At 43.3% G+C, this 21,605-nt stretch overlaps 1 protein-coding gene across 4 annotated transcripts in view; it reads left to right on the top strand.

The window, feature by feature from the left end:
• RBM20 (RNA binding motif protein 20) overlaps window positions 1-16,255 on the top strand; it is an 80,322-nt gene extending 64,067 nt beyond the window's left edge. For 2 of the 4 annotated variants that reach the window (XM_048311764.1, XM_048311762.1), the window contains exons 9-14: window positions 198-882; window positions 2,732-2,830; window positions 4,257-4,926; window positions 7,289-7,408; window positions 8,109-8,230; window positions 12,174-16,255. In XM_048311764.1, the coding sequence (XP_048167721.1) occupies window positions 198-882; window positions 2,732-2,830; window positions 4,257-4,926; window positions 7,289-7,408; window positions 8,109-8,230; window positions 12,174-12,284 (1,807 nt within the window). In that variant the 3' untranslated portion in view covers window positions 12,285-16,255. The remainder of the gene's footprint in view (window positions 1-197; window positions 883-2,731; window positions 2,831-4,256; window positions 4,927-7,288; window positions 7,409-8,108; window positions 8,231-12,173) is intronic. The other 2 variants (XM_048311763.1, XM_048311765.1) reach the window with 2 other exon arrangements.
• The last annotated feature ends 5,350 nt before the right edge of the window (window positions 16,256-21,605 follow it).

The following is a 21,605-nucleotide window of genomic DNA, read 5'->3' as shown; positions in this document are numbered from 1 at the left end:
TGGGGATTTAGTTAAGCTCTGTGGCTATGACACTGCCTTTTCTCCTGTTCACTGTTTGCAGCTGTGCAGTGCATGTCTGTGAAAGGCCTGGGGTCTCAGGTTCACAGTCCCCAGGGCAGTCCCCATGAGCTTCCAGTGAACAAGAATTGGTAGACAACAGTGGGTCAGCCAGTTACAGCTGCCTTTTCCCCCTGCAGCAGGTATGGCACGGACAGGCCCCGCTCCCGCAGCCCCATAAGCCGCTCACTGTCACCTCGATCCCACACGCCCAGCTTCACTTCCGGCAGTTCACCCCACAGCCCGCTGGGGACCAGCAGGACCGACTGGGGAAACGGGAGAGAGGCTTGGGATCAGTCCCCCTATTCTCGACGGGAAGAGGAAAGAGATAGCAGAGAATGGCGAGAGAATGGGGATGAGAAGAGGGACAGGACTGACACGTGGGTACACGAGAGGAAACATTATTCCCGACAACTGGACAAGTTTGATTTGGATGAAAGGCTTGAAGGAGGCAGAGGACACCGAGAAAAATACTTAAGGACTGGTTCCCCTGGGTCTCTTCACCCTTTATCTGGCTACAAGAACAGGGAAGATGACTATTACCGAAAATCCTCTAAGTCAAAATCTGACAAGTTTCAGAGGCAGCTGCAGGATTTACCTGGGAGATCTAAGAGAAAGGAAGAGGCAAAGTTAAGGGAACGCAGGCATTCTTACAGCGAGGACACTGCCAGGGAGGAGGCAGCTGAACAGAAGCACGGCAAAGTATCTGAAGGCTCCAGGCAAAAACAAAGTGATAAGAATAAAGTGAAGAAAGCTGAAAAAGACCAAGAAGATGCTACTGCTGAAGGCAGTGATGTGAAGGAAACCAAACCTCCTGAGGACGAGGTAAATAAAAGTGTATGTAAGAGGTGTAAATGCTGAACTAATATATTTTCTGAAATATCTTAGAGCATTCGTCGTGGGTGTGATGCTGGCAACATGAAATGTTTTTAGATGATAAAATCAGGGAATGTATTCATAGAAGAGGTCTTGGGAAGTCGTCGTGTCTGTGTTTTTGCCCAGACCATGCAGATCTATTACACTGTTGTGGTGTTGGGTACATGGACATTCTAATTCTGTGTCTAGCACAGAACCTTTGGGTAACAAGTGGAGGGGTGGGGACAGACAGCTGAAAACAAAACCAGGTGACAGTCTGCTATTTGCATGCAGGTTGTGTGTGAAGGAGCAACTGTACTCTTGCTAACTCTGTGCAGAATGCCCCATAACTGCTCTTTCTGCATCCATCACCACCTTCCACTGCCAGTGAGGAGGACTGACTTATCTGGGAATTAAGTGATACTTTACAGAAGTGCATAGTATTTATACAGGGAAGTGGTTGCTATACTATTAAAATGGGGAATGAACTTTTAATGAGGAACATTTCTTTCTGGATAACTCAACAGAGCAATTGTTTCTTTAATCATGTGTCCCTACCCTCAGCTGTGGCAGGGATAATTCACACCACTCCCTTCAGTGTACTGGCAGGAATCTCTTCCCATGGCAAGAACCACTGAATCAGCTCACCTATAAAATTATGGGATCTCAGGAGAGATACTTCCAGTCATAAAGTGGCAATGTTTGTGGGTTTGATTCTCCACTGGGAAAAAGTAGGAGGGGGAACACATCAAGATGCCTCATTTGCTCAGTCCCAGTACAGCCCATACTCATATCCCCACCTCTCAGGGCTCTGGTTACTGGCTCTTGGCCACCTTGCCTCCCCTGGTGTCCCCCAGGGATATGCTGCTTCTATCCACCCCTGGGGCTGTTGGCATGCGAGGCTGCAGAGCTGCTTGGCTGACCAGGGCTCCATCTCTTGCTTGTGCCTTTGTGCTGCCAGGGCCACTGTTGGTTGTTTCCAGTTGACCTTGCATTCATTTTTCTCATGTGGGGCCAAGTTGGTGGAATCTCCTAGATTTGTATCTCGCTAGTCTGTAACCAGCAGCAGCACTACCTCATGCCATAGATATGTGTGTTTGTACCACCTTTTATCATCTTTCTCCTTTGGCTGGTATTTCACTGTGATGTGTGGTTCCTTGGGAGGAGATGTCAGAGAGAAATGTCAGACAGCATCCTAAATCACACTCCTCTGCATGTTTTCCAAGTTATTTTACAGTGGCTTTGCTAAAGACATACCTCGCCAGGGACTATTGCTAATAATTTATCTTAAAAGGAAGAAATAGTTTTGTATGTCTTAAACTCAGTTTTCCTTTGTCCCTCTTCTACTAAATACCAGGTAGTACTGTGGTTTTGTTCTTCCAAAGTATGAACTGTGCAAGCAATTCCATTTTCAACTGATCCTATGTCAATAAACAAAACACTCGAGGTCTTCTGCAGAGTTTTAACACTGCTGCTCTCCTTACCACATCTGAGCCAACATGACAAATGTGGGTAGAGAACAGAGGAGTGGAGGCTGGAAATTTTAATGAATTGATGTTCTCCCCCACCTGTCTTTTAGCCAATTAGGTGATATAAATTACACCGCTAATTTTTTTAAAAATTCTTTTTCTTAATTCTTATTTGTGCAGCTCTGCTAATGGAATTTTTGTTAGGTCTTTTCCCACAGCCTAGTTGACTTGCATAAACTTTAGAAATAAAGAATGTGACCTTGTGAGTGACTTTGCTTGTCTACACCCAGAATAGAAACATACTAGAGCACCACTGTGTGTTGCTATACATGTATATGTATTTATTTTAGCTTGAAAAAGAGCAGCAAGTTCCAGAGAAGAGCTCACCTTCAGATAATAAGCACGGAAAAGAATCCGGAGAGATTCTGGAAAACACAAGGAAGGAGAAGGTTGGTGACACATTGCTGGTGTGGCTTCTTTGAGAAAATGATTGAAACCCTAGGTTTGGTAGCATGCTCTGCCAAATGAAATATTAACCCCTCATGAAAAAACACGTAAAGGGGTTGGAGAAGGAGGTTGTCTAAATTAACTTGTCTTATTTTGACCTCTGCTTTAAGGGACAGCTTTTCCTGAAGCCTCCAGAACTTTTTTTAGTTACTCTTTGCCCATGTACATTGCTTCACATACATAGCGCTTGGCAGTGGCAGCTGTAAGGAATATATGCCCAAGTGAACTGGGTAACTTCGCAAACCGTGCCCAAAAATAGGAGATGCGGTCAGTTAGTGGAGAAAGAGGGGAGTATGATGGATACTTTTTAGAACATTGGCCTTATGAACTATAGATAGTAGTGTCCTGATTGTTTCTGGTTTTAATTAAATATGCCTTTACAGCAACCCTACTGCTGCGTTGCAGTCGGGGAGAGCAATGTCCCTGGAATTCCTCCAGCTTCATATCTGTAGGGTCATGGGTTGATGGTCAGATATGGAAGATACTGATATCTGTTGCTGCAGAAAACTGATCTCCTGGCAAGAGCAGTGCCAACTCACAGAGTTTTCATGCTGTTTTAGGATTCTAGGAGGGGAAGTGTGGGAATGGCCAAACAGGAGGAGAATACAGATTATTAATAGATTATGTGTACGCCAGGAGTCTGGGAGTTGAAATCTAAGCTTCAAGTGTGTCTTAAAAGTAAGATATACCTTTTAATTCTAAGACTTCTAAAGTCCAGTATTAGTGCCTGAGTCCTATAAGTCTGTAACTGCATGTATGAGGTATTTCAGAATATGTACCTTGGAGTATAACTGTAAACCTGCTTTTTCCTAAGGTTTAGGCCAGTGGCTACCAGCACAGTCCCTGGCAGAGGGATCTTGCTGGTGGAAGGAAATGACTGCAGAAGGAAGCCATGTTTTCTCAGTCACCATATGAATTTAAAGGACCTAGTCCAGCAAAGGGAAAGCCACAGCGGCTCGAATGGGGTTCTGTATACTTTCATTGCACTGAGATGGAGGTAGAGGAAGGGGAGACGTTCATTTCCTTGGGCATCACATAGTAGCACCCGTTGCATAACGAAGTGTAACACATTGTGCCTTGCTCTACTGCTTACAGAAAAGCAATAAGCAGGGGACTGGAGACACTGTAATCCCCAAGGCAGTTACAGAATCTTCACAAAGGGAAGTTTATGTAAAATTCAATAGAGATTTCTTGTCCTTGTGCATAAGGTCTAAAATCACAACACCAAGGCATATCACTCTTTGAAGCTAAAACGCAAGAGGAATTAGGCATGGCTATATCAAGGTTCTTCCTGGTTTCAAGGCCCACTTTTTAACAGTGATGATCTATGATCACCAATCTCTCAAATGTTTTACATCTTTGTGACAGGACCGAGACTGGGAGAGTGGAAGTGAAATAGAAGGTGAGACCTGGTATCCTGCTAACATGGAGGAATTAGTGACAGTAGATGAAGTGGGAGAAGATGATTTAATTATGGAGCCTGATATAACAGAGCTTGAAGAAATAGTCCCACTTGATCAGAAAAATAAAGCTGCTTCAGAAATGTGTCCCTGTATGTCAGCTGTGTTAGAACTGAAAAATGATCACGGCCACTTAACCAGGAGTGAAGACAAATTTGCCCATAAAGCTTTAGAAACAAACTTCAAAACAGCAAAGGGCAGTGCAGCTTCTAGTGGCTGTCAGGAAGATGATGAGGACGATGATAACGATGATGCTGTAACTGAAGCATCAAGCCTAAATCTGGACCCTGAAGACAAGCCAGAGGAATTGAAAGAAGACCAATCTGCTAAGGAGTCTGATTGCCAGCAGAAGGAAGGAAAAATTGATAAGAGCTCTGACACTCGTTTAGAGCCTGAAGATCGCCATATACCTTCTGTTCATCTGAAAGAAGAGATTCTCCAGCTCCCTGATACATTTATAGATGATTACAAACAGATGGGATCACAAGGAGCTGAGAGCAGAGAAGTAACGGAAATGCTCCTTAAAAACGCTAGTGAAGAAACAAGACATGGAAGCCAAGAGTGTCCAGAGGCCAAGGGTAACTACTTCTTTTTTTTCCCTTTAGCCTGCAGAGAGCCTTGCATGTTTTCTCTTAGGGCAGACTGAAATTTATTGCTAACGAGAATAAGCGTTGTTAATAGTATCAAGGCTTGTCCTTGGAGCAGCTCAGTAAAAGAACCCCAGTGCCTTTGGCCAAACTAAACCATTAGAGCCTCTTAGATGAATAGTGTAAAGGAAATATGATAAGCAGCTTGCAAGCTTTCTGAAAGGCATAAGCTGCTATAATTGTCATGTCAAGGTTCACATGAGTTTAGCTGAAGTCTTTCAGTGCCTTGCTAAATTTATTTTGAATTGTCAATGAAATGAGTGACAGTCTCTGAAGGTCAGCAGAAAAGTATCGGTAATGTCTGGCTGGCTCCTGGACAAGGTGGGTATTCTTACACACTGTACTGAAACATTAGTAACATGGATATCATGCATAGATTGTTAATTCTCAGTCCCTGTTCATGCAAATACATGCCTTGTGTCAGGACTTGCCTTATCATGTCCTGTTATCTACTGCATGCTGCCTTTAATGTAACTGATAGGATGTGCTGTGAGAGGTCAATAAATGTAATCATAGCTACCTATTAATATTTTAGCTGTCAGGAAAAAAGGTATCTTGAGGGTCTGAAAGTCCGTTCAGTTTCTTGTCAAATGATCCTTGAGCAAATGGGCTGTGCATAATGAGATGAAGTGAAAAACAACATTGAGTATGTTGGTCAGAAATGCTCTTTTTTAATTGCTGCCAGAGCCTATGTCATAGGTAAGGGGTTGTGAAAAGAAGCTGATGGAAGATTTTTGAGGGTGCAATGCTGGAAACATTTCATGTGAGCATCTCATTTGGAGCTAACTTCTTCCTTCAGGACAGCTTTGAAACTCTTGTTACATGTTATTAACCTGTTTGGCCTGAAGACACCTTGCCAGACTTTGCATATTTGGAGATAACATTGCCATGGGACTGGGCATGGCAAAGTTGGCTCTCCCGTGCTTCCTGGGCAGCCAGCTGATGAAAGAGTTGGGTGTCTCAAGAGCATATTTACTAGTGTTTCCAGCATCTCAACTTCCAGCTTGTCAGCAGGGAGCCTGGAAGCTCCAGGGCCTCTCATGCTTCCCAGGTTTCTGACATGGACTTGTTATCTGGGATCCGCAGTCTAAGGCTCTAGGCCCTCTGCAAATGCAGCTGCCAGCTCAGAAGCACAGAAGTCAACTTAAATGGGATTTAAGTTGCTGCAAAGGCCCTGGGTGTCTTAAGAAAAGCTTACCAGCTTAATGGGGGCTTTCCAGGTTCTCTGCTGCGGTATTGGAATCCTGGGGTAGGTTTAAAGTTAATTAGAAAGCTGACCAGTTAGGATTTTATATTATTTTCTTTTAAATCATACAATAGACATATTTAAAACAGTGAAGAAAAATTCATCCTCATAGCCAGAAACTGCAGATCTTTGAACTACAGACTTGAAAGACAGGAAGAGTTTGGTTTGGGCAAAATATGTTTGTTTTATAAGAAAGTATATCTCTTATCTAGGTGAAATTTGCAATGCAATAGAAATTTTGTCCAGATAAGTGAGCTAGTTCTTTGATGTAAGGACTGAAGAAAAGGAATCAGACCAGTTTACCTGTAATTCTGTAGCCCTGTGATAGCAAATGTCTCTATTTTTAAATAAAAGTAATTCATATGATAGAAATCATAGGAAGGGAGAGCATCTGTTCTTTTGACTGGCTATATCTGCCTCAGCAAATCAATCCAGTGTTTTCCACACCTTGAATCTCCCTCTGTGTCCATTAATGTCAGTCAGCAGGGACCAACCATCCCATCCCTACTATTTAGAAACCAAAATCTTTTAGTGGCTGGGAGCCATAAAGCAGGAACTGTCCCTTGGAGAGGTGAGGATGGGAGAAGAGTAGCTCCAGGAAGAGGATGCTGCAGCCATCCTATAAAAGGCAGGTTTGGGGAGTTGTTCTCATCAGGTCCTGCTGCCCCCACCATCTCAGCAGCCCCTGTGTCAGCCCAGCTGCCCCACTGGTCATGCAGTAACATACGTGGTTACAAAGCTGCAGTCAGGCTGTGCTTCTGCCAGAGGTGTGTAATGTTATAGCTCTATTTAGAGATTAAAATACAAAAAGACCCTCCAAACATAACATTAAATTAGAAATAGAAAAATGGTCTACTGGGAGAAATCGGAGTGACTGCACACAGAGCTGTTAGAGTTGTACTAAACAGGCCTCTGATTTGGAATGGAAAAGCATTTTTTTTCCAGATTTTACTTCATTTATAGATCCACCCAGAAAGTGTCCCAAGAAGTTTACAAACGTCTCTTTAATAAACTGTTTTCATTCAATACATTTATTCATTTGTTAAGCAAATTCTAGGTACTTGGAAATGAGATCTCTGGAATACCCGGAGGTAGAGTCTAAACAAAAGCCCTCGGCACCAGGCTGGGAACAAGAGGACGTCTTCACCGAGCTCAGCATTCCCCTGGGTATGTTGGGCCGCCCCCTGCAATACCCAGGGCTCACAACAAGATGTCACTTTAAGGCTACTTGCTGTATTTATTTTTCAGAACAGATGTGAGGCGAGAAGGAATAGGGTACATGACAGATGGGTAGCTGTTGAAAGAAACAGGCTTTTGATTATAGATTATTGCTAATTCATTCCAAATGAATGGCAAAAGGCAGCTGATGAGATGAAATAAGTTCCCTTGGACTATATATGAAATACGTATGAAAAAATACTTAGTAATTTAAAAGTCTTTGACATAAAAGTGTAAGCAAAAGTATTGGCTTTACTGTGTAAATAGTGATTATGAGCAAAACACCTGGAAGAAGTACATCCTCAAAAGCGATCTGTATAACTTAAACATGAATTTACTGCTAAAAAGTATTATTGCTTTTCTAGCCCTTGAGGTTGCAGAGTGAAGTTTCCAGTCAATATTATGAGAAGGTAGATTTTAAAGTATGTCTATCTAAGAGAGAAGAGAAAATGTGTGTTTTCAATGCACGGGATTTTAAAGTACAGATCAATATTGCAAAAATAGGGAAATCAGAGAAGTGAATCCAGGATTCAGTCTTCCTATTCCTGTCATTTAGCTAGATAGCACCTTTTTTCTTTGAAAACAAGTTTACTGTAGGAGGGGTAGGGTTTCAACTGACATTTTAATGTAATTCAGAATTTCTCAACAGGTGTGGAATTTGTGGTGCCTAGAACCGGATTTTACTGCAAGCTCTGTGGACTCTTCTACACAAATGAAGAGACAGCAAAGACAAGTCACTGCAGGAGTACTGTTCACTACAAAAATCTCCAGGTAAAAACACACCTGAAGCTACCTAACAACAAGCTCATGGGGTGGATTTTGTGTAAGGTAGATGATGCAATAAAAAATTAGTTTTTATTCTGTGGACAGAATTCAGATGAAGTGAAATTCAGATAAACAAACTTTTCAGTAGTTCCAAACATTAGCATGCTGATTTCTCACTCCCAGATCCTAGAAATCAACTTCTCGATCGTAGGTAAAACAAGGCCAGATGATAATTTGATCTTCTCATCTACATTTGGTCCTTCTCACTAGCACAGCATGCAACTCAGATCTTTAATTCCCTGTGCCAGAGGGTCCCAGGTGTTTCTGCCACTGGGAGTAACCCCAGCAGCAGCCTTCAGTACATCTTAATGTTGGGAGCATTAAACATGGCACTTGTCTGATAATGTAGCCAGACCCATTTCTGTGTTAGTGTAGCTTTCTCAGCGTTTTTCAGCTCACAGCTCTCTGTGACACATGGACTCTGTGAGGCATTTTCTGTGACCCACTGAAATCCCCTCCCTGTGTGCCGAGCAGCGCAACGGCTCAGCCACGCAGAGCACCCCTGCTGAGTAATTTCCATGAGGATATGCAGGAGCATGTCAGTACTTGTTGCTCCGTAAGAATATAACAAAAACACATCAGCAGTTGATAATAGCACATGGAGAACACATGTGCCTGCAGTTCAATCAAAGACCTGCCTTTGTCATTTTTCAGATGCACCATCAATAGAATCAGTCACAACAGCCTGAGCATTACCTGCCCCATGCTCAGGGCTCCTCAGAGGAGTTGGCCTTGGCTCCCACTGCAGTCACTGCCCGTGAGCAGTGTGTGTACACTGCACACACACTTGTGTTGGCATTCTCATACTCTTAGCAAAAGTCATGGCAGAGCAAAGCAGAGCTGCTCCTTCTTTCTCTGTTCCTTCCCTCTGCCCACAGTAAATGCAGTAATTCTGCTTCTGTTCAAGTAATAGCTCTCTTTCCTTAGCTGGCTAGCAGGCATTGACTTTTCTAGTAACACTCACAGTCAAATAATTTCTCTGGGAGAATTTTTTTCTTGGCTTTCCTGAAGTTCCATAGCTGTAACCATACAAAGGCCTCTGGCTTCCAAAGGTTTCCTACAGAGCTGCAATGCTTGCTCATAATGGATCTTCCAAGTGCAAGCTTGAAAAACAAGTGCCCAGTTTCAATGCCTTTTTTTGCTTCATACAAAAAATCCAGAAGGATTCACCAGAGGTGGCACCACTCAGTGCAAGCCATGTATCCCATGCAAGTCTGTCACTAAGAAACTCATATTAAAGAAAGATTGCAGCTCCTGCCCTTGCCCCTGGAAATTGGTTCCATGGGAAGAAGTCAGTTATATTTTTATCTCATTTTCTAAGTTATTTTGTTAAAGTCATAAGAAAAAAGGCCCAACTAAAACTTAGTATGAAAATAATCTCTTTTTCTCTCTGTTAAGAGATTTCCCATGAGTACTGTGGCAGATATCTAACACTGAATCGAGATAAAAGAACAAAGACTATAAAAGCTGTTAAAATTAAATCTGTCAAATGCAGTAATAAAAACAGGCTGTTCTGTCGAGCCATACCTCTTATCTTACTAAATACAGGAAGTAAATGTCTCGTCCAACTTTTGCCTGCTCAAATGGAAACTTAGCAAATTTCAAATCATTGTTCTGTGTTGCTAGAACACTTTTAGTCACCATAATGCTCATTTATGCATTCTGCAAGAAATATAAGTCTTCTGTGATGATGCAAGTTAACGATTGTATCCACCAATAAAGGAGCTAGGGATTCTGACTATAGTGGAGCTACGGGAGTGCTGCTGCAAGCTGTGTTCCTGTTCTCTGCCTGAATGCCAAATGCCATCATCCAGTGACAACAACAGTGTCCCAAATTGTGTCATGGCTCTAAGTCTTTTATAGCTGATTAGCTACTTGTTGTCTCTCATGTGACCTCCTTGAGCCACATTCAAAATAGATGTTCATGTGTTCAGTGTTTGGATTTGAATGCAAAGCTAAACAATTTGTTTGCCAATTTTCTTCCAAAAGCCTTGTCTTGAAGTAAAATAGTCAACTTCATCTAAGTATGATGCCCCTTGAATGACATCAATCACTGATAAAAAAATCAACTGTTTCTTTGTCAGCCTTGCAGACTTTCTGTAATTTTTAATTCTCTTCATCATAACAAATTATTTTCCCGGGTGATATTTGTATTTACAGATCCACTGCAATTCCCAAGTCCAAAAAATCCACTATTTTTGCCAACCCTTTCTCCACTACCACAGAAAGCTCTCACCATTCATCTGGTGAAAGCTACCTTGGCAATTCAGTGCAGTATTTCATCTTGTTTTCCACTGCCTTTATGCAGTATTTGTCAAAACTTGTATTTAAATTTAAAAAACCACACATCTTTTGCTTGACTGCCATTTTGCTATAAATTAATCTGAATCTGCAAACTTCAAAATGGTGTTTGTGATACTCATGATAGCTGACAATATCAGCTAAAGGTATCAGATAAAACTGAGTCTTATTTTGGTCGGTGCTCATTAAAAGCCCCAAAAGCCTGGGTTATCTGATCTAGGGACAAATGTTAGTGATTTATTACAGTCCATGGTGTACGGAACATGTCTCCCAGCCTTTATGGACCCTGTATCTCTGTATACTACTGTAACATTTACTCTGGCTTTTTGCCACATGGAATTTTGCACCCAGAGATCAAGACTGAGAGTTGTGTAATTTCCACAGCCAAATCTCTCTATTCAGAGTAACAAGGGTGCAGTTGTCACTTTGTCACGGGTATGTCCATTCATTACCATTGCTGAGGCCCTTTCAGATGAACCTCTTATATTCAAAACTTATATTTACGTGAGAGAATGTGGCAATTCTAACACAGCCCTTAGTATTTTTATATCCATTTATCATTTAATCTCTTCCTCATGGATGCCAAAAAGTAAACTGTATTCTGGGGAAATCCTGCAAGTAGGTAAAATTTTGCGGTGATGTGAAAGGGTCTTTTCAAAATAAATCAGAATGAGCAAATAGCTAGAAAAGGAGTTTTATGATACTAACAATGTGCAGGTCAGTTATTTTTGAATGGGATGTATGTGAGCTGTGCAAGTCATTAATAAGAATACCTCTACATTATTATGTGTAAGTTTCTCAGCACTAGCTGCTGCTGAAGAAGCTTCTTTCCATCCATTGCTATGCCTGCTGACCTTGAATAAATAGTTTGAGCACTATTTTCAGACCCACACCCGTGGGTCACCATTCATCCATTTTGTGTGCAGCTCTGCCAGCTAAGAACACTGCCAAAAGACTGAAAGCCTCACTGGCCATGTCTTGTTCTTTTAAATCTCACTGAGTACCTAAAGTAGCAAGAGGCTTTATCTTAGAGAAACACAGTAAGTGTAAATATTCTAGCCAAACTGCTAAATTGTGTTAATTATTACTGAGAGTGATTATTCCCTTAAAACAAAATGTTCTAGTACAAAAGGTGTCTCTCTGAACTGAGCATGCTGAAAATGTAATATATAAACTTTAAATCATGACTCTGAAATCATGTCTATGTTTAACACACCAGTACTTTCCTAGCAGAATTCAGTTGACTCAGTGGAGTTAGCTCCTGCCCGATAGCACAGGGGAGTAGAGAAAAGGTGAGGTCTAGTTACACAGACTGATGGGGAGTAGAGTCCTCCTGGTTCTGTCACCAGTTCCCCCTGTGGCAAACAGTAAACCACTGAACTTCTGAGGCTCTGCATGTATTCAGGTAGTTTGCCTGACACAGCCATGTTTTCTGGCTTGCGTTTTCACCAAAATGGGGCTTCTATGTGCTTTCTTTCCTTTTGAGATGCTGGAAGAGATAGAGCACTGAACAGGCATAAAGAATCCCATGTTGAATATTTTCAGTTTTGGTAACAATGCTTTGGTTTATTTTTTTATGTGATTGCAGAAGTATCTATCCCAGCTTGCAGAAGAAAGCCTGAAAATGAAGGAAGAAGGCAGCCCTCTGCCTCAGGATGACACTGGCATTGTTCCTCACTTTGCAAAGAAAAAACTGTGATGTAGATGAACTGGAAGAGCTGTAATGAGTGAATGCTGATACTTTTTTTTTTTTCTTAATTTCTGTGATACAACTGTCAATTTGCACTGTACAGAGGAGGGGAAATAAAGAGCATGTTCCATGCATCTATGCCCAGAGTGCCATTAAAAACCAAAATGCCTGAAACTGTTTCCCACGGTGAAGCAATGCTGGCATATCTGTTAGAAGTGGAGCAATTCTTTCTCACACTCTGCGTGCTGGGAGTGGTTTCCTAGATTAAATCAGAATTCTCAGGGATTCTTAAAGTTTTAGTTCTGATGTAACACGTCAGGTCAGGTGGAGTACTTAGAAGCACTCAGCATCCAGTGGACGCTGGAAGGAAAGGAGATGTGACTATAAATAGGCGTTAATGTTGCTTAAAATATCTTCAGCCATTTCACTCATTGCCCCAGTGAGAAGTAGGATTTGCATAGGATATCTAAAACCATTGTGCTAAAACTAGTCAGCAGATGGCATAATGTAAACCCCATCAGCACCCACCTCCATGTCTTAGAGCTTGGTGAAATGACAAAATGTTTGTGTTGTCAGGCACTGACTGTACACTGCCGGTGTTGTGCAAATTCCGAGGGAGCCACAGTCTGTCCCAGGGACCTCACAGCCTGCAGCCAGCACAGCAAGGGCAGTTCAAACACATGTGCTGACAGCCAGCTTGCTCTGGTTTCAGCATTTTCCATGGTGTGGCCAGGGTGTTCTCCAGGGACCGTTGGGTTTGAAACTCTTCTTTTTGATAATTCTAGAGGGTGCCAACTTTGAGTCTTACAGACTTGAAACTCTCATGAGAGGCTTTTTAAAGTGCCACATGTTTGGACCACATCTCTTTCAGACATTTTATTCAAGATCCTTGCTTTTGGGGTCTTTTTGTTTTCTTTAAAGCTTGCTTTTCCTCAGCTTGGCAACGTTGAATTTTCCTGGTTTTTATGGCATGACGCCAGACTTCTAATCTTGTTTTTGTATTTTATTTCCCTGAATTTTTTAAGGTGAATACAACAACTGATGGCTCATGGAGCGCTGCACAGAGAACACAGGATGCACCAGCAGCTCTGGCATTATTATGAGCTATTGTTTCTGCACAGTTGTTCCTTAGTATTTTGCAAAGTCCCTTTGAAATGCACTGTACAAGTTTCTGGTTCATTTCGATAGGGCTTTGTGTACTAAAGTGAATATGCAGGCAAACCATTGCCAGGATTGATCCCAGAGTTTATAAAATGTCCCGTGCAAGCTGGGCAGATGGGGATTTGAAGGCATTTCCATTCTTTGCCTGACTCTAATATTCATCACAGTATGTTCTGTAAAAATTGCTAGTACTGGATGTCCTGTTTAGATGTTGTGCAGAGGAAATAGTTTCCCAGAAGGTTCTAGCTATCCTTAAGAATGACAGGGATGTTGCACAATATTGCAAAGTGGCTAAATTGCCAAAACTGCTTCCACCAAAGTATTTGTTCCATAATGCCTTGTGCCAGCAGCTGTGGTCATTCGCTGAAGTACCCTGTAGCCAGGCAGTGTCTCAGAGGTGCCTGAAGCCCTATTCCATTTCATGGCCTGTGCTTTCCACTCATTTTTACCAGAGGCAGGTTCAGATTTCATATTTGGAATTCCTGCTTCTTGCAAGTTGAGGGATTCTTTGCATCCCAGATTCAGACAGAGCCTACCAAAACACAAGGGGAAATGAAAAATATTACAGCCTGAATCCACCTTTGTCCAGGCTTGAAGTATGTTAAGACTTGTGTCCGTCTGTCATTAAAACAGCTAGTTTTGTTTTGTGGCTCTTTTTTTTTTTTTTTTTTTTTTTTTGGGGGGGGGGGGGGGGGTTGTTTTTTTTTCCCCTATGGAGAAGGAAAAAACCATCAATATTGCAAACCAGGTATTTTTCCTTCAAGGGTTGGGTTTTCCTTTGACTGTTTGTTTTTCACATTGCAGTGAAACTTGAGCACAGGGCTATTAGGACAAGAGCTTGTATTGCAGGCTATAAGATGATGAAAATGGCAGTAAAGATTGTGCAATTGTCTTCTAAAGTGCAGCTCTCAAGCTGGTCATGTATCATCTGAATATGAAGTTCCCTTCATGCCCTTCAGCAGAAACTGAATGCAAGGGAAGGAAATCACTACAAATGCAAGCATCAAATCTTTGAAGCTAACCCTGCTATCAAACTGGGTCTCTCACCAGCCTAATGGGAGCTTGTTAGACCATGTGGTTAAGCTTAATTGGATGTGAGACATAGCTGACTGTATATCAAAGTCATATGCCTCCAGCAACTTTATCCCCAGGTAACCTCAAATGAGAAAAGCATCACAGTTATTATTCTTTATTTGTATCGCAGCAGAAGCTACAGGTCCACTGCCTTTATTATAGGCAAGGCACAAATCCACAACAAAGACTTTCCCAGGCCAAAGAGCTTTAAATCACACTTTCTGAAAGCAGACAACAGGTGGATACAGGCAGGCAGGGAAAGCAGCAGGTAACCATGAGATTTTGACTGGCAGCAGAAGAATAATTAAAATGAGTGTTTACCCAGGGGCTTATTTTTGGATTTATGGGAGATGATTCAAACTACTTTACCCCTCCTCTGGTTCTGAACCAGGTTCACTCCCATTATTCACAGCTTGCATTTAACCTCGGTTTTTTTCCTGGACAGTTGCATTAGGAATGCAAAATTCCCTCTTGATACAGTGGGTCTTGGTATCCTTCAGCCCCCAGTCATTTAAGTTTCAGTCTCAGAGGTGGAGACTTGACTGAGGCTCAGCAGGAAATGTCCTGGCTCCAGATATCTTGTTTGGGTCACAGCTACAGGCCCTTGCTTGCCACCGAGAAAGGAGGCTCTAGATGGCATCTCTGCCCTGTGCAGTTTCCTCTTCTGGAGGGAGATGACTCAGGTGAGCGATGCAGGTGCAGAGCCCAACCCCACAGACGTGATCAGAGCCAGACATTTGTAGAGGTGGTTTGGACACCCCATCCCTTTGGGCTCTGCCCTGACAAAACAGCAACCTGCAAAATCCTGGGAACAGCAAAATGGGCACTTCCCCTTCTGAGGAGGTCCTTTTCTCCCCTAAAGCTCAACACTTGAAAGCAATCCCAAGTCTCAAGTAGCTCCTAATGATGCCCATGATCACTTTTCAGCCCGATGCACTTTGAGAACTCAGAGATAATCTCTTTCCCTCTCCAACAGGCCATTATGTAATGCTGACAGGCACTCAACTCCTCAACTTCTCTCTACTACCTATTCTGCTGAGGAAGAATTCTGCTGTAGGCAGCCCTTTACCTTCCTCAGCTTATGTAAAAATGTGTTGTTTCTCTTGGTTTATTATATTTAAAATCTTGACTTTTTTTAGTTGGCATAATTCATCATCACTATAATCCACGCTGTTTATATATATATATATATATATAGCACAAAGCAGGCTCAGGTCTAGCCAAACAAATATTGATATTTAAAAAGGAGCTTCCTTAATATATCAAAACTATTTCAATACATCTCAACCAAAGATTGCACTTTTATAATAGGGACTATGTTTTTCATCTCTGTGAAATCTGTATTCATCTCAAATAGTCTTTAATGGCAATCTGCAACCTACTTTCTTTGAAGAAAAAAATGAAAGAATTAAACATTTTCCCCATTAGATCAGACAAAGTTTCACATTGGCTTTAACACTAAATTAGTGTTAGGCTGGTTATATTCAGGGTTTTTTTCTATTCTCTAAGGATTAAGGCTGTGATTTGTTGAATTATACTTGAACTGGACCAGATGTACTATTTATTGAGCTTATATAATCTTGTTAATTTAAGTTTTGGTTTGTAAACAGTTGAAATTTGTTAGTACTTGTTTAATTATGTAGGAACTGTCACCAGTATTAACTGATCTGTGTAACTGATTGCAAAGTGTTTCAATTTGTGTTTCTTAAGAAGAAAGATTTTAATAAAGAGAATTATAAAGCATATACATTGGTGGGCAATTGTCCCAGAAACAACATGCTTCTAGCTTCCCAGGGGATCTATTAAAAATCAAAATGAATAAAAGATAGTTTAAGGAGTAAGAATGAAGCAGGGGGACAAAAGGTTTGTTTTTTAAATACAGTTTCTACAAGTTTTGGTTCGTGATTCTTGCTAGGGAGCTCCCGCTATACAGATTGCGAGTGATTGCCATCAGCTGGTGCTGAAGTGAGCACATCTCAGCAGTTCACTCTGTAATTATTATTAATTGTTATTACCCACTCCTGTCCCTCTAGGTATGTCCTCACTTCCCGTTTTCTTTTTATTTTCAAATGAACTGGGCAAGCTGTCTGATCCCAATGGCTTTTTGCTGTCTCCATCTAAGTTGTCTTCTCAGCCTTCTGAAATCGCCACATAAAATCTTCCCCAGCCAGGCACTTTCTCCACATCATCTCAACCTAAGTCCCGTAAGTTTGCCCAATTGCTCTGTTTCCCTTGTGCCCTCCCTCTGCCTTTCCTGATTTTTTTTCTTTTCAGCAGTGTCTTCCCCAGTGCCACCCCAGCTATACAAGGACCTTTCCCACTCTGGCCTTCTCCCTGGCTCACCACCACTGCCACCAAGCGGAGCTCCTGGGAGGAAATACTCAGCCTCGGCCAGGGTGACGTAGAAACATTCTTGTACTAAATATTTAAAGAATGCAATGAGGACAAAAGCTGAGGGGGGAATTTACCACCAGATTTGATGAATTCATTCTGTGGAAAACATCGGGAGGAAAACTGAGACAAGGCAATGTCTGGTCCATGTGCAAGGCAGGGCATGGGGCACTATCAAAGCATGAGCTACACCTCCCACCCCCCTCTCTGGGAGGGAAATGGGTCCTGTCTGCCCCACTGAATGGCTGGGAAAATGGGCAGAAAGGCTGGCAGTCAGCTTTCTGATTCTGCAGCTCGTTAAATCAGTGTCTTTTAAGTAACTGTTTTGCAGGCGAGGCACACATGTCATGTATTTTAAGCACAAATAGTTTCAGTTCTGTCCTGGATGTATTGAAACCTTTGTTCGTGTGATACCATCTCATTGGAGCTATGAATCTCTCGCTCTAGAAATCAGGCAAATGACATCATATATCCATAACAGAAAAACAAAACAAAATTTAAAAAATCCAAACTGTGGTGTTCAAACACAATGTTTCAAGTCCAGGTTTTGTCACGCTTAATATTCTTGGTGGAAAAGGGAACTCAGGTCTGGAAAATTCACAGGTGAACAAAACACCAGCTTGGCCTTTGACACAAGGCTGTGACTGACCTCACTTGGACAGCCAGGCTGTAAAACTCTGCCCCACAGAGCCAACCAGGTCAAGGCTGTCCCGAAACAGGAGCCCTCTGTGGGAAGCTGACCAGGAGGGAGGACAGGGGTGTGCAGGGAGCTGGGGATGGTGCTGCCTGCTTTGGGACAGGCTGCTGTGGAGCTTGGCTGGGGGACGCTGCCCTGGCACATCAGCTGGGCTGACAGGCACTGTGTGGAGCAGCCTCCCCCCTCCTGCTTTTTCAGCGCCCTGGGACTCTGCCGTGTTTGTGCAGGTGGCAGCGAGGGGCAGCCGCAGAGAACAGGTTTGCCTTGGCTTATTTTCCTACATCCGACTCCACCAGTCTCCACTTACCTGTGTCAATAGGTCAAGCTCTCCTCATGTGCTTCGCTCACCTGATGCAATGCTGCAACATGAGGCCATGGGAGCATGCGGTATGTATTTGTGGAGGGAAAGTTCCCCGGGTTGGGGACAAGAGAGGGACTCAACAAGAGACAGGGATTCTCCCTAAAACATCTTAGTGGAACTGGGTAATGTAGCAGTGAAACACAAAAGAAATACCCACAAAAGCTTTCAATGCCCTGAAATTGTGTCAGGGGAAGTTCAGGCTGGATATTAGGAAAAGGTTCTTCATCCAGAGGGTGGTTGGGCTCCGGAACAGGCTTCCCAGGGAAGTGGTCACAGCACCAAGAGTTCAAGAAGCATTTAGACAGTACATGGTGTGAATTTTGTGGTTGTCCAGCAGCTGGACTCGATGATCCTTGTGGATCCCTTCCAACTCAGAACACTCTGTGATTCTATGATTCTCATTGCAGGGCCTGAGCCAGTCTTACTGACCTGGTGGTCAGGAATCCTTCCCAGCTCTCCCACCATGTCCCACCTCCCCTTTCATTGCCCTCAGCAGAGTTATGTGCATTATAGCCTGGCAGTCTGGCCCCACTCTTTATGGAACAGGCTTGTACTAACCTGACATATTCATGGCACCATGGGAACCTGACTTCCCAGATGCAGAAGTGAAAGAAGCAGAGGTAGTTTCCATTTATTCTTTCCTACCTGTCCCCTTTTACTGCCAACATGAGGGTCAGTAGGGCCCTGGTGGGTGTCACAGGGGCATGGGATCAGGCAAGGAAGAAGTGGGGCCACCAGAATCCATCTTCCACACTGTGAAGATGGTTTTCTTAGGGCTGATCTGCACACAGTTGCATCAGCCTTCTGCAGGGTGAGATTTCTAATCAGATACCCAAAGCCAGCAGCTCTCTCAGTTCACATCAGGCCTGTTCTGGTTAAAGGGCTGCCTGTCAGGAGCAGCACTCAGCTACCTGAACTAGCTTCCTTTAAAGTGAAATAGGAGCATACATCAATTTTTAATTAACTGGATCATCTGAATGAGTGGGCACCTCCAAAAGCTTTTTGTGAATGAGAAAGCTGCATAGGGCATGCTGAATTCAGCCTATTAAATGTTTAAATAATTGCAAGGCAGACTCTTGGACACTATTCCTCAAGGGAACACAGTAAGTACCAGCAGCACAGCCCTGGGTCAGGAGGCAGCTTTCTCAGCCTAATTTCTTCCCTGTGCCTTAGAAACAAAGGCTCTTGTTTAAAAGCTGTCCTCCCCTTGTTCGTGAGCCTTGTTTGAGGACACGCATATTAGTTCCACCTTCCTTAAACACTGTCTTGGTGTCTATAGAGAACACAGGAAGCCTGTTTTGTTTGTGGGTTTCTTCTCTGGCTGGGCTGCTTTTGCACTGCAGCTGGTTTATCTTCGGCAGATAGCAACGTGTTCTTGGCAGCAAACTTTCACCTTGAGCTCAGGGGGTGTAGCCACACTGTGTTTTGCACACCTGTGGTGGAGAACTAGGAAAATTTTGCCTGTTTGTGTCACTGCTGAGGTGTAAAAACCAGTTTCACAGCAGTACTGTTAGAGCATTGAAGAGGTCCTGGCTCCCAAGGCGTGGGCACATTGGAGAGTGGGGGTGTGTGTGCATGTGTGTGCATGAGCAAGGCTCGAGCTGCCTCGCATGGACTTTAGCATTGAGCAGCTGGCAATCGGACGTACTTCACCATTACAATCACAAGTAAAGTTGTTTTGGTGTGCCCAAGTTGAGTTTCTAACCTCCTTATCTACCCTGTTCACTGTTACTTTCCACAACACTGTCTGTAGGTGGAAGCTGTGGTGATGAGCTTGCCTAGACATGGCTGCACCAAGACATTCATAGGGACTGGTGCTGGTGCTCCCCAAGATGCCCTTGCCACCATATGCAGGGTCTCTGGAAAAAAGGTAGACCTCAAACAGGTATGCTTAATAGCAGAGCGAGAAGAAAGAACACTGAGACCAACAGCAAGAGCAGCCCAGGTCTGTCCTGATGCTAATGGGGATCAGCACCACTCCAGCTGAGCAATTCCAGTGCCTGATTCCAATTGGGAAAGATTAACTCAGGCAGGCAGGATATGCTAGATATTAGTCTTCCAAGATATCAGCAAGGCATCCAGGATGCTGTAAACGATCCCAGAAAGCTTCCCTGTCATTTTCACTCACAAATTAGCCTGGGGGTGGGGTGGGGGACCCCTGAGGGAGGGGGACAAGGGGTATTTTAGTGAGACAGGACAGGGATTTGCCATCGGATATTCCCCTTCCATGCCAGGCACAGAAGGCAGCCCAGCTGCCACAGGGGCACAGAGACCTGGCAGTGCCTTGTGTGACTGATGCCAGGCTGTGTAAGAAATAGACCCAAGACGTCTGAAATAAATGGGTACGACTGTGTTCATGGGTATTTCCCACCAGCAGGCTGATGTCCCTGTGACTGCATGTTCACAGGCTGTGAGTTACATGTTCCTCTGCTTTTCTCTTCCTGCAGAGGCAGGTGCTGATTCATGAGCTGCTGCTGTAGTTCAGCTATCAGCACATCTCTTCCCAAACCCCTCCCATGGGGTCTGATCTCAAAACCAGCAGTTGGAGTCTGGTTGAATTGAAAACTACTTGAGCACTTAGGTAAGTTAGAAACCTGTTTGAAACAGCAGCAGATGCAAGCAGTGTGAGGAAGCACTGCGCTCTGCCAGCCTGGTGAAAGGAGAAAAAAAACTGAAGAAACCCCTCAGAAAGACTGTTGGGGTATGTTCCTTCCAGGAGCTGCTCCATCTCTCTGCACTTGGGGCATGTTCACACCATAGTGAGGAATGGCATGAGATCACTTTCATTAATCACTTCTTGTCAGCCAGGCAATGTGGGAAGCAAATTCTGTTTGCTGAAAGCACCATGCAGGTGGTCTCAGTGAGTGGATGTTGGCTCAGCAGGAGCAGCGAGGTGTGAGCAGGGAGTTGGGGTGGGTCAGCTGGTACCCAAACTAGAGCCACTGTGGTGTCTTGATTGCTTGTGATTGTGTGAATGAGCCTGAAGATGCAGACAGGATAAAGCAGAGTGAAGCTTATGAGGGTTTTGAAGCTCTCATTTTCTCTTATTTGGTCCTGGAGGCTTTCGGCAAAGACCACCCACTGAAACAAAGAAGAATCACTTTCCTGAAATGCAAGGGACCAAGCCATGCATTCACCTCTTTCAGTGCCCTTCTGTGATCTTGTGGAACCTTTGAATCCCTCTTTACCTACAAAAGGTTTGCTACAGTGCAAAATGAGTTCCCAGAGCAGAAAGATACTCCTTTTCCAAGGGGATATGGGTTGTTGAGGCTTCAGGTAATGCTTCAAGGTGAGTTGTCATACATGTCTAAAATAACCTTTTCCCATCACTTTCCTCATGTCAGCACTTCCAGAGCTCCAGTGCATTGTGGCTGCTGTTGATTTATGAATGGCTGCAGAGTTCAAAGGCATATTGGCAACCCCGAGTCCCAAAAAGCCAGGAGTCAGCCCAAGCCCTGCCCCATTTCCCAAGACAAAGTTGTTTGCCAACTATTTATTTTCCTGACTTTTTTTTTTTTTATTAGCCCACAAACTTTAGGATCTCTTTATTCACCTCCCAGGTTTTTTGAGCTTTTAGGTTGCACTAGTTTCATGGTTTCAATTCTTTCATCCACAAAACCTTGAGGGCTAGGGCCATACTTTGTTT

Source organism: Corvus hawaiiensis, chromosome 8, assembly GCF_020740725.1.
Source record: "Corvus hawaiiensis isolate bCorHaw1 chromosome 8, bCorHaw1.pri.cur, whole genome shotgun sequence".
In the NCBI taxonomy this organism is placed as follows: Eukaryota; Metazoa; Chordata; class Aves; order Passeriformes; family Corvidae; genus Corvus; species Corvus hawaiiensis.
This window is presented reverse-complemented; position numbering and strand designations above follow the sequence as displayed.